This window comes from Sinocyclocheilus grahami, unplaced genomic scaffold (genome assembly GCF_001515645.1).
Source record: "Sinocyclocheilus grahami isolate Dianchi unplaced genomic scaffold, SAMN03320097.WGS_v1.1 scaffold31.1, whole genome shotgun sequence".
In the NCBI taxonomy this organism is placed as follows: domain Eukaryota; kingdom Metazoa; phylum Chordata; class Actinopteri; order Cypriniformes; family Cyprinidae; genus Sinocyclocheilus; species Sinocyclocheilus grahami.
In genome coordinates, this window is record NW_015505210.1 from 4,355,149 (window position 1) to 4,368,749 (window position 13,601).

General features: G+C 35.9%; 1 protein-coding gene across 1 annotated transcript in view; it reads left to right on the forward strand.

The window, feature by feature from the left end:
* pid1 (phosphotyrosine interaction domain containing 1) overlaps nt 1-13,601 on the forward strand; it is a 29,595-nt gene that overhangs the window by 14,371 nt on the left and 1,623 nt on the right. The window contains exon 2 of the mRNA XM_016261720.1: nt 1,204-1,350. Within this exon, the coding sequence (XP_016117206.1) occupies nt 1,204-1,350 (147 nt within the window). The remainder of the gene's footprint in view (nt 1-1,203; nt 1,351-13,601) is intronic.

The following is a 13,601-nucleotide window of genomic DNA, read 5'->3' on the forward strand; positions in this document are numbered from 1 at the left end:
AAAACATACACAAACAAAACCAAATTAAACCCTGCGGCTCGTGACGATGCATTGATGTGTAAAGACACAAAACGATCGGTCTGTGCAAGAAACTGAACAGTATTTATATTGTTTTTTACCTCTGATTCACGCAATGTCTGAACTGTATGGACCATTGACACTCCTAATTGAGATTGTAGATAGAGTGTCAATGGTCCATTTGAGAGATAGGTGGCGGTAATGCACTTATAAGTCTGCGATCCGCCGTAAAACAAGAAGAAGAAGATGCCTCGCGCACCTGCAATTGAGAACTCGCTCAGGATAGTTCGAACAGTTCGGACATTGCGTGAATCAGAGGTAAAAAACGATATAAATACTGTTCAGTTTCTTGCACAGACTGATTGTTTCGTGTCTTTACACATCAGTGTATCGTCACGAGCCGCAGGGTTTAATTTGGTTTTGTGTATGTTTTTTGTTTAGTTTTATTGTATGTTTTAGCCGTGATTCCCATTCACCTCCATTATAAGACTGACAGACTGCAATGGTTTGAGTTAAAAATCTTTGTTTGTGTTCTACTGAAGAAACAAAGTCACCTACATCTTGGATGCCCTGGGGGTAAGCAGATAAACATCACATTTTCATTTTTGGGTGAACTATCCCTTTAAGAGTTGTTTCTTTAAATGAATCATTGTTCTGTATTATTTATAAGTGTTAGTCTTTATAGGAGTTTATGAGTGTTAGTTTGATAAGAACTGTTTATGATTTCATGAAAACCAATAGGTTTGGGAAAATAAATCCAAGTACCAACTCCAGTTGCTATTATTATGCCCACTGAACTTCACAGTTTGGTTCCTGTCGTTCATTTTATTTAATGTTTTATATGAAATATAATATTTTTAGTAATGTATAAATGAGAAGGTTCCCTGCATAATTTATATTTATCCCATTTAAATCTCCCTTAGCAAATAGTTTGTCTCATTTTGTATTTATTATGTATAAATAACACTCCATTACAGAATGAGCGTGGCCTGAGAGAGACAGACATCTGTGTAATATCACATAAGTGTGCCATAACCTTTATGGAGTAACTTGGATGTTATGCGCAAACAATTCAGTCATCCGTCCAGGTTGTGGAAGTGGTGTTTTATGAGTTTAAACAGAGGGGATCTGTATTTGTTAAACATGTTCAAACTGCAGCCTAAACTGAGTTCTTCTCTTTTTCAGCATTTACAGACCATGCTAAAGACCAAACTCAACGTGCTGACGCTCCGGAAGGACCAGCTGCCTACAGTGATCTTTCATGAGCCAGAAGCCATCGAGCTGTGCTCCGCCACACCTCATACGAAGAGCCGCACACACACAGGATATAAGGTAAACAAGCTGTTGTGTTTAATGCTCAATGACAAATAAAAGTGTCTACGATAATGAAAAGGAGTTGTTGTTTTTTTATTTAAATTTTTTTATATAAACGTCTAGTTTAAAACACATGTAACAAGTTCCTAGAAATGTATGTTGTTGTCATGTACTTTTGAAAAATGTTGATACGATTTTCACAAGAAGTTTACATTTATCGTCATGTGGTGCAACCATCAAGTAAAAGGAAATAACCTTTTTTTAGTTATTCCTTGAATGCATGTGAGTGTAAACGTCTTATTTTTTTAATCTAAAAGATTTTTCTGTTTTTAGAAATATCATATAATATAGGCCTAATTATGTTTTTAAGGAGTCGAACTGCATGACATTTTATTACCTGAACTAACCTTGCTTTGCCATAAAAAGATACAATTATCAAATATTTTATTGACACACTGATGATGGGTCTTCTCTATAATAGTATTTCCTGTATTATGTTTTTTCTGCATTTTCTACATCTTGGTCGCACCAAATGATTTGGCAGACAAAAGGTTTTCAAATTTTAACAAATAGTCAAGCAGTTCTGTACATTTTTTTAGTTGCTGTTTATAAGCGTTACATTGTTTTCTTTTCAAGAATATATCATACTTTGAATAATACTATAATAGATCTCAGGATAGTTGAATCACCCTGATGCCCCCCCCCCCCACATTAAAGATATAGATTTTTCATGCATATCTAACATTTGTTAACATATTATTAAATAAATTAATAGATCTAAACATAACAATTAGCATCATGTCATTGACCTGATTTTTAAATGTAAAAGAGATGCTCCACAATGACCCAAATAATCCTGAGGCCAACAAAGTTGAAATTCAAATTGAAGTGTGTAATTTTGTTCTGCGACTTTGACGGGTGTACCTTTATGTTGTGAGTTTGGTCAGGACAACCTATTTGTCCACTGGGAAAAAATATTTTTTAAAGTTTCACTAGTAGTGTACAAATGACACGCTTCACATAAAAAATAAAAACGGGTTCCTGCATTTGGATGCGTTCATGTACTAGTGTTTGTCCACCTGTCCTTGTAGAATATTGTAGAGTCACATGCATGTATTGAGAGAAAGAACAGCCAAATAATACATCAGCTAAAAATACAGAAAATCACTCAAGGATATCGGCCTACTAAAGAAGCTGCGATGTTGTTGCCATGGAAACCTCAGCATCCATTCATGGCAAAATGCTGGCTAAGACAAACACGGAGCATCTCTGTCTGTCTCTTTCTTTGTCATGTTTCTTCCACCTCACTAGTGTTTCTCGTTCTTCCTTTTGAAAGCTGTAGAGCCCGGCATAATTTATGCCACATTTCTAACATTAAGGAATGTACTGTGGGCACATATTTGCGCTCAGTTGAAACATTTCACATATTTTCATCTGTGTATTTTAACATGGACCTCAGAGAATATAAAGCATCTGGTTTCCCCTGAACACACTCACTCACACTCCACCACAAGCATTTCTACATTTTGGGGTGTAGGTTTTATAATGATTTGCATGTTTCTTAAGATGGCAGAGGCTGTTTTAACCGATGTCTGACCACGTGTTGTTGCATGAGAGTAGCTGTTTGAGAGGGTTAGTGATAGAAAGACAGACAGAAAGAAAGAAAGAAAGAAAGAACCACCTAATCATCCATTGAGGCCCTTTGATTATGTAACAACTCAACAAAGCTAGCCTATATGCTGTTTCCATGGCGATCAGCCCCGCTCTCTCTCTCTGTGTGTGTGTGTGTGTGTGTGTGTGTTTTATACACACACTCCTGTGCTCACTTCTCACTAGGCATACGTGAAATGTCTGCTCTTCTTGTTTAAACCAGTGTTATTTTAGTATCATTGAGATGCTATTGTAGTTTTATTAACAGTTTGAATTTTTTTTTTTTTTTAGTTAATGTTTTAGTAACTTTGTGTTTTTGCCATTTTAATTTTTTTGTTAAATGTTTATATATATTTTATTCATTTTTTAATTTAAGATTAGTTATTTTAATTCATGAAGTTAAACTAAATGAAAATTCTAAATGTTGCTTTGGCAACTAGCTGAAATCAAATTTGTTTAAGTTTAGAAATTTTTGTTGTATTTTTTTGTGTTTTCTGTTTTTATTTTAATTGTAAAGTTTTAGACATTTTGTATGTTTTTTTTTTTTTTTATTGTTTTTTATGTCTATTTTTTTTAAATGTTTTCTTTCAGTTTTACTTATTTTAGTGCATCGAGTTGAACTAAATGAAAATGAGAAATGCTGCTTTGGCAACTAGCTGAAATAAAAAGTTTTTTTTTATAATATCTCAAATTTTTTGCTTTGTTTTGTTTTTATATTTTCAATTGTAAAGTTTTAGTAGTTTTGTTTTTTGTTGTTTTGATCTGGGTTAGTTTCATGTCTTCATATTTATTTAGAATTGTATTAGTTCTTCAGTTTGAGTTATTTTTGTGCATCAAGATAAACAAAATGAAAATGAGAAATGTTGTAGCTGAAATAAAATAAGTTAAAGTTCACATATATATAAGTAACTTTTTAGTTAAGTAACTAGTTTTAATAATCCTGGTTTCAACCCATTTCTCATTTCAGGATTTTGTTATTCCTGTCTTTTAATTGTTCCCCGTCTCATTGAGATTGTTCTCTGTTTTGTTTCTGCAGGGCCAGTGTGTGTGCAGACAGATGTGATTGAATGATGAATGTTTCCCATGAATGTGTGTGTTGTTGTGTGTCAGTAACTGTGGTTTCTGTGTTGATCTCCTCATAACTCTGTGGGTTTGTGGAATTGGCCGTTCTTTGATCAGGGTCATACATGGGGTTTAAACTGTCACCACAATCCGCCATAAACACATTCTTCCTCTGTCCTGATGTCTCTGTTTTATTATTTGAATTCCCATGAGATGAATATGCACTTTGAGAGATCCGAGACCCTGTTAAAGAAGCCATGAGGCTGAAGTAGACATTCTTAGACTTTAAAATGGCACTTAATGTGCATTCTGGGTACTGTTAGGGTACTGCTACACAAGTTTTTGGTTGTTGGCCTGTGGAAGTTTGTGCTAGACAGACATCTTTGACCTCTGCAGTGAGTCACTTTTGTGTTTTCAGTGTCTCACGCCATGAGCTCCACATTTTTAAAGCCAGCATTAAATAAAAATGTGCCGTATTTTCTAAAGGCATGTTATTAGATCTTATTGAGAACAATTTATCCATGCATTTTTTTTGTACATTTTTGACTTCATAATGTTGAAAATCAAAATGTCATCATTCAGTGAAAACATTATAAACACACACACACACAAAAATAAGCAATATTGATCTAAATGGTTTATATGACAATTTTGTGTGCAAACCATATTTTATTATTATTTATTTATATATATATATATATATATATATATATATATATATATATATTACATTTATTGTAGTATTTTCAAGTTTACAGACAAATAAACAGTCACAATCACAAGGCATAACCAAACAAAAAAAAAAATAAGTTTTCGTTTAGGTTTTTGTTTTTAACATTTAGATTTTTTTCTATTTTTGTATTTTCCGTTTTCATTTTAATAGTGAAGTTTTAGTTTTTGTGTGTGTGTGTGTTGTCATTTTTATTTTTTGTCTTTATAGTTATTAATTTTTATTTCAGTTTTAGTAAGGGCTGCCACTAACGACTATTTTTATTTCGATTAATCTATCGACTAATTAATCGATTAATCTAAACGATTAATTACCCACCAAACAAATCAACAATTTTAAAGAACATTTTATTAAACTTGCAACTTTGCCATCCAGTAGTGTACCATAAAAAAGTATAAATGTAAACAAGCCATTGACAAAATGTAAAACTAAAAGAGTAAAAATTTAAACAAACCTAATAAAAATTTACAAAAGTCTGAGAAAGTCAGCATGTTCTTAATATCAATATATCCACATGTTCTAACCCTAACTACAAAGGGAAAACAAATATGTTTCAATTAACCCCAGAATTTTTTTTTTGTTTTTACACATTACTGTGCGATCTAATACTTGTTTATAAATGTAAACAAGCCATTGACAAAATGTAAAACTAAAAGAGTAAAAATTTAAACAAACCTAAAAAATAATTACAAAAGTCTGAGAAAGTCAGCATGTTCTTAATGTCAATATATCCACATGTTCTGGGCATTACAGCTGTGAGTGCAACTACAAAGGGAAAACAAATATGTTTCAATTAACCCCAGAAATTTTTTTTGTTTTTACACATTACTGTGCGATCTAATACTTGTTTAATATTGACCAATCATCATTTAATTCAAATGTCCACTTAATCGTTAATATTTGGCCATTTCTTTACGACAGAAATGCTATAGCCACTGTAATTAAATGAATATGTGGACATCAAAATGAGTAAACGCCGAGTGAGGGTTTGACTTTTATTTTGAAACTGTGAGATAATGATGTATTCTCCTGTGTTTGCGTGGATTTATAAATGATTTACCTTACGCATCTGATGAAATGGCGCACGTTACGTTCCCAGATGAACGTTATAATAAACCCAAACTCACAAAAACATCGCTACACATGTAAATGATAACAGTTCCTGTGGAACAGCATTTACTGTGAACAGAGCCGCTGTGAGACGCACGTACTTAACCTACACACCTTTAACTGCATTGCATATAATTATTTAATTAAATCGTAGCGTTTGTGAATTCACAGTTATGCTTAATTATGATTTTTACATGGGTTTAATATATCATGCACCTTGGAAAATAATGGTCTAATAATGTGTTTTATGGATTCTCATCTGTGAAATGCGCCACATACCATATTTTGCCGGTTAGTCGACGCAGTCAAAATGAAGTCGAGGATTTTTTAAAATAGAATCGATGAATCGCGACAGCCCTAGTTTTAGTTATTTAAACGTTAGACTTCTCTCTGGTGACACATGCAGGATTTCTCCAACCATTTAATTGCTTAAACACCACCTCTGCAATCTCACGTTTATCTGCCAGCACTTTTAAGCACAACGCCCCAAAATCATGTTTCGCTCAATAATCCATCATAAAGACAGTCACTTGCTTCACTCCTGAACGAAGCAGCAGTTTAAACAATTTGGTTAAGTATATGATTCAATGACTCACTCGTTAAGACAGTAACTTGCCGCCACCTACTAACAGGTTTAGTTTCATATTTAAAAGTATCATTTCATTTTATAAAATCATTTAATATTTCAGCATTCAAAATATTATTTTTAAAACGAATCTTATAGCATTATTTATGTTTGTAATTGTATATAACAGCCTATAATGTCTTTATTTTAATTGAGTTAATTGATTAAATGTAAGAATTTGACATAAAAGATGCATACATCTAATAAAGTTATTTTTAAAAATGCCCCATAATGGTAAAAAATGTATAATCAGCAATGTAATAATCAACAAAATCACAGAAACGTGTCAACGTTGACTAACTTTAACTGACTTGATCAGCAAGATTCTCTTCAAACTCTTTCTGTGCTATGACAGAGAAAACTGACTCTAGAAGATGATGTTTATGCAAATGTTGCAAAAGCACCCCACGTGGCGACTCTGAGAATGAGGCACACATTTGTCCAGCATTATGTTTTGAGTTCTGACAAATTTTGAAATACAGTGACGCACGAAATTTGCTTGTGGAGCTATTAGCATCTGTTCACGCACTTGTGTAGAGAATGTGTCTTCAGCAGTGTAGCAACACTTAGAGCGGGTGACTCATAGTGTGTGTGTGTGTGTGTGTTTACTAGCTACTCTTCATTTAGATGCTTTTTTGTGAGAATGTGCTTGGTGAGAGTTTATTCATGTGTATGTTGGTGCTGTATGTTTAGGAAAGCCTTCATTATGAAAGATTCATTCTGTGAGCTCAGCGTGTACAAAGTCTGTTCTGTGTGCTGTTTACACACACACACACACACACACATATTCTGTTAACAAGCATAGTGACCCCCCCCCACGACACACACACACACAGATATTCTGTTAACAAGCATAGTGACCTCCCCCCATGACACACACACACACATCTTCTGTTAACAAGCATAGTGACCTCCCCCCATGACACACACACACACATCTTCTGTTAACAAGCATAGTGACCTCCCCCCATGACACACACACACACATCTTCTGTTAACAAGCATAGTGACCTCCCCCCATGACACACACACACACAGACCAAATAAAGTCATCAGTTTCCCTCGGAACAAACTTTCTCTGGCTTAGGCACACAAACACACTCTTTCACATACACACACGTGAGTGTTCAGTGTATATGATTGTGTGCACATACCATAGTACAGCTGTGTTGGGGGACACATGCGCCTCTGGTTCTGGAAGCATTAAGGTTCCGCTCTGGAATGCTGAGCTGGTGAAGAATTCTTTTTTTTCTGAATTATGCATGGAGAGTCTTGAGCACCAGATAGATTGTCATTCGTCACGCTGCCACCTGCTGGACACAAGAGTCACGAGCAGAGCAACTTGTAGAGTTTTAGGCAAGGCAAGGCAAGGCAAGTTTATTTGTATAGCACATTTCATGCACAATGGTAATTCAAAGTGCTTTACATAAAATAAAATAAAAACAATAATCACAACAATAAAACAAGGAATTTAAAAACTTTGAAAAAAAAATTTATTTAAGAGGTTTAAAATGAATTTAAGAAGACGATTATACGTATAATATAGTGCAATCAGTTCGGACATCGCACAGTGCTCATTCAATAAATGCACAGCTAAACAGATGAGTTTTGAGTCTGCATTTAAATGTGACTAATGTTTTAGCACATCTGATCTCTTCTGGAAGCTGATTCCAACTGCGGGTGGCATAATAACTAAAAGCACATTCCCCTTGTTTTGTGTGAACCCTCTGTATTTCTAACTGACTCGATCCTAATGATCTGAGTGGTCTGTTAGGTTTATATTCAGTGAGCATATCTGCTATATATTTAGGTCCTAGGCCATTGAGTGATTTATAAACGAGTAAAAGTACTTTAAAATCAATCCTAAATATAACTGGAAGCCAGTGTAAGGAGCTGAGGACTGGTGTGATATGCTCAGATTTTCTGGTTCTAGTCAGAATTCTGGCAGCAGCGTTCTGGATGAGCTGCTGCTGTCTAATGGTCTTCTTGGGAAGGCTGGTTAGGAGACCATTACAATAGTCCACCCTGCTGGGGGTAAAGGCATGAACAAGTTTCTCCAAGTCTTGACTGGAAACAAAACCTCTAATTCTTGCAATGTTTTTGAGATCATAGTATGCTGATTTAGTTACAGCTTTGACATGACTACTGAAACTAAGGTCTGTCTCCAGAATCACACCAAGATTCCTGACTTGATTTTTAGTTGTTAGACCCCTAGAGTCAAGGTATGCATTCACCTTGAGAACTTCATCTTTGTTTCCAAATGCAATGACGTTTTTTCTTTGTTTAACTGAAGAAAGTTCTCGCACATCCAACTGTTAATTTCATCAATGCATTGGCAGAGGGAGTCAATGGGGCTGTAATCATTTGGAGATAAGGCTAGGTAAATCTGGGTATCATCTGCATAGCTGTGATAGGCGATTTGGTTCTTTCTCATTATTTGACTTAGTGGGAGCATATACAGGCTAAACAAGAGCGGTGCAAGAATTGAGCCTTGTGGGACTCCGCGTTTTAGGAGTGTGTGCTGGAAATATTTGTTGTTTTTTTGACTGATTTATATATGCCGTTAAATAATTGGTAGACATAAATTAGCACTGGGTGATGTACAGTATTATGTGATGGGATATATTTGGAACATTGTAAATCATGTTTCATTATTTTAGTGTATTTTGTTATGTAGCAATTAAGTTTCCCAAAGGTTTACAACCTTGGATTTCATAAGAAAATGTTTTATTCAAGGCATAACTGTCACTTTATGCAGTTGTATATATTAATTATATATTTTTTATTTTTTGTTGTTAAGCTGTTTTAATGTATTTTATTGAATTTGACCTCAGACAGTTAGACCATTGGACAAAAAACTATCAGTACAATTAATTTTATTAATTTAATTAGTAAATTTAAGAATGAGTTTAAGATTTGTTTTAATATAATTAAATTAACTGGGCACAAATTTGTCTTTACCTCCCTCATCTGTACTTGGTTAATTGCAAAATTGAATATAAATGGAGATGCTTTTTTTTTTGGTACTGCCTTGTGATTAAACTATTTATTTATTTGAAAATACTACAGTAAATATAATATTAAAAAATAAATTTAAATTTAAAAACATTTTAATAACATTTGGTTTGCACACAAGATTGCAGTCCTATAAACCATGTAAATATATATTGCTCTGTACAGACAACAGTGACTGTTTGGTTGAAACAAAAGTCACTCTTATAAACTATTTTGTTGTAAATACATGAATGTCGAGAATTTTTACCAAAAAGCTAAAAAATATTGAGATACAGCTATTTTTGGCTATAACACCCAGCCCTTGGTATAAAATACTAAACGAGTGAATCACACACATAGTGAGTAATTGTGGCCACATGTTGCATAACAGTGTTGCACAAACAACATTGCTTCTCCATGTACTGTGTGCATGTGCTTCCACTGTGTGGATATACTACATCTTGTTTTACAAGCAAATTTAGTTGATTTACAATCATAGGACACCGTATTTTAATGGTATTCCTATCCTGATATCAGGTTAATGAATTGCACAATATTTGCACTCACTCACTCACTCACTCACTCACTTTGAACCCTGTGCATCAGAGATCTGGAAGAGCAGCTTTATTGTTGGAAGGCTCTCAGTTGCCTGTGGAGGTAAGAGAACGGAGAGATGAATGAGCGCTCTGTTGCTGTCTAGACTCTGTGGTGACTGAGAGGCATCAATCTGCCTCAGTGTTTGATGATTTTTCACAGTTTACACCTGAGGTATATGCACACACACAGACCCACCCAGGAACAGACACCATGAGGTTCGTGTGAACAAACACACACTTTCTCAGAAAGACTGTAATCTGTCATGTCGCCACTGAGGGAAACACACATCAAATACACGAGGAATGACTTGACGAAAGAGCGAGGATCAGGGATAGTATAGTTTTGAAAAGTTCATCGTTTTGATTTTATTTTAGTTCTATTTAATAAAAAAAATACTACTTAGTGGTCTTACTGTGAACAATTAATTGGTGAAGGTCATTCCAAAGGAAAAAAAATATTTATTCAAAATTTGTAGTCAAATGTAGTTGCTCTTCATCGAAAATGTCTTTTAAACTTTGTGGTTTCACTTGATTTTTTTTAATGAATTTTAAAAAATTCATGGGGCAGATCATTTTGCTGGCCAGAGTTGTATCCATCTTTGTGTGTGAGAGTGAGAGTGTGAGAGTGTGAGTGTGAGTGTGAGTGTGAGAGTGAGAGAGTGAGAGTGTGAGGTGAGTGAGTGTGAGAGTGAGAGTGTGAGTGAGTGTGAAAGTGAGAGAGAGTGTGAGTGAGTGAGTGTGAAAGTGAGAGAGAGTGAGAGTGAGTGAGTGTGAAAGTGAGAGAGAGAGTGAGAGAGTGTGAGTAAGTGAGTGTGAAAGTGAGAGAGAGTGAGAGTGAGTGAGTGTGAACGTGAGAGTGTGTGAGTGTGAGGTGAGTGAGAGTGTAAGTGAGAGAGAGTGAGAGAGAGTGTGAGTGAGTGAGTGTGAAAGTGAGTGAGAGAGAGTGTGAGTGTGAAAGTGAGAGAGAGAGTGAGAGTGTGAGTGAGTGAGTGAGTGTGAAAGTGAGAGTGTGAGTGAGTGAGAGTGAGAGTGTGTGAGAGAGTGAGTGTGTGTGAGTGAGTGTGAGAGTGAGAGTGAGTGAGTGTGAAAGTGAGAGAGAGAGTGTGAGTGAGTGTGAAAGTGAGAGAGAGAGTGTGAGTGAGTGAGTGTGAAAGTGAGAGAGAGAGTGAGAGTGTGAGTGAGTGAGAGAGAGAGTGAGAGTGTGTGTGAGTGAGTGAGTGTGAAAGTGAGAGTGTGAGTGAGTGAGTGAAAGTGTGAGTGTGTGTGTGAGTGAGTGAGTGTGAAAGTGAGAGTGTGAGAGTGAGTGTGAAAGTGAGAGTGTGAGAGTGAGAGTGAATGTGTGAGAGTGTGTGAGTGTGAGGTGAGTGAGTGTGAAAGTGAGAGTGTGAGTGTGTGTGTGAGAGTGAGAGTGTGAGTGAGAGAGTGAGAGAGAGTGTGAGTGAGTGAGTGTGAAAGTGAGAGTGTGAGTGTGTGTGTGAGTGAGTGAGTGTGAGAGTGAGAGTGTGAGTGAGAGAGTGAGAGAGAGTGTGAGTGAGTGAGTGTGAAAGTGAGAGTGTGAGTGAGTGCAAAGCTTGCAGTTCGTCACTTCCGCCAAAACGGCTCAACGATTTTTTTTTGACGTCACATCGTATGTACTTCAGCTTCTCATCAAACTTTCTGTCCAATCAAATGCTCTCTAGAATCCGAAGCGCCCGCCCCCTACACTATAAAATAGACGCTGAAGCCGCGGCTGAAATCGGTCACTTGTTCACAGAATTAGTATTATTTTCTGTACAGTGAATGGCACGTAGTGCACTATATAGGGGACAGGGAACGATTCAAACAGTGTAAATATGCTTTCCATTGAGGAAAAAAGAAGTCTGGTTTGGCGCTGTGTCACGCTAACCACCGCACCGCACACACACTCTGCTCTGGTCCAGAGATGCGATAACACAGAGCGGATCACATGCGAGAGTCGACGCAGACCACAAAATGTATCGGAGCTATTTGAATTCTACACAGAATGCTATATTTTACAGCAATATGGATGAGATTGTCATACCCTGTCAAATGCGGCTTTACGGAGCTCAACGGCTCTGAACAGCTCTAGCCCAAGCTGTGATGTAAACGAACGCTATTGGCTATTTTAAAAAGAGGCGGGGCTGCTTTATGTCCCGCCCTGTCTTCCTGTTTCAGTTAAAATGACGTCAACACATAGAGTAACGCTGCGTGTTTCTAAGCATTTCAGGGGACCTTTAAGAAATATCTCTGATTATTATCAGTGTTAAAACAGTTTTTGCTCCTTAATATTTTGTGTGATTTGAAATAATTTTTTTGTAACATTTTAAATGTCTTTTCTGTCATTTTTTATCAATTTGAATGTGTCCTTGCTGAATAAAAGTATTAATTTCATACTGATCCTAAGCTTTTGAAAAGTGGTCAGTACTTCTCACATTTTTTCTTGTTGTGGTGATTGTGTTCACTTCCGCTTAATGTTATCCATCAGGTATTGGGAAACACACATGCTCTCTCAGTGCCTCATCTGTTAGTCATAGTGTAGTGAGGGGCTGCTTTCAGGTCGAATGTTTTCCAGCACTTCTTCCAGAAGAGAACACTCATCCTCTCTCTCTCTCTCTCTGATGTAAATGGCTTTCAGAAGAGAAGAGATATTACAGGCATTTCCGCTCCCTGCTCACAGGAAGGCCTCATCTTTCTGTTTCAGACACGAGAGAAAGAATGAGATTAAGAAAAACAAAACGCATTTGGAGAGAGTCATTTTCATAAGAGGGATTACTTTGCATTCTGCTATGATTCTGCTCTTAGCAAGTTCTGCACAGATGTTCGACCCCTTGCTTGTCTTCAAAATTTGTACAGTGTGTAAAGCAACAAAAAACTATTTTGTTTAATTGTATTCTTAAACGAGTTCAAGAAATGGGAGGATAGACCGTGGCCAGATTTAGACCTTGTGGTTGCAGACTAAACCAAACGTCTGGAAGAGGAAAACAGATAGCCAGACATTGTGTTTTTCTTCTGTACTTTCACATTTTCTTCCCAAACCTTTGCCAAAAGCTCATGCATTCAAACACAACAAGAGCAGGTATTCACAACTACTCATCTTGACTGAAATCTTTTGTTTTTCTCTTTTGTGTGTGTGTGTGTATATGTATGTATAAACTTAGTACAAATATATGTGCCACATTCATGGAAATTCCTTTTTTTTTTTTTTTTTTCTCAACAATATTTTCAACCAAAAGTCATGATTTAAGAACATGTGTTTCTTGTTATTTGGTTACACTACTTCACATTTAATATGTGTAAAATCTTAATTATTGTTTAAAAAAAATGTGACAATGAAGACTGGAGTAATGACCACTAAAAAAAACTTAGCTTTTAGTTTTTGTTTTCCAGCATTTTTTTTCAAATGTTAGTATAATTTTATTAAAACGCGTTACTTAATTACATGGTGTTATTTTAAAGCAATATATAACCCCCCCCCCCCCACACCCCGCACTTCCTCACCCGA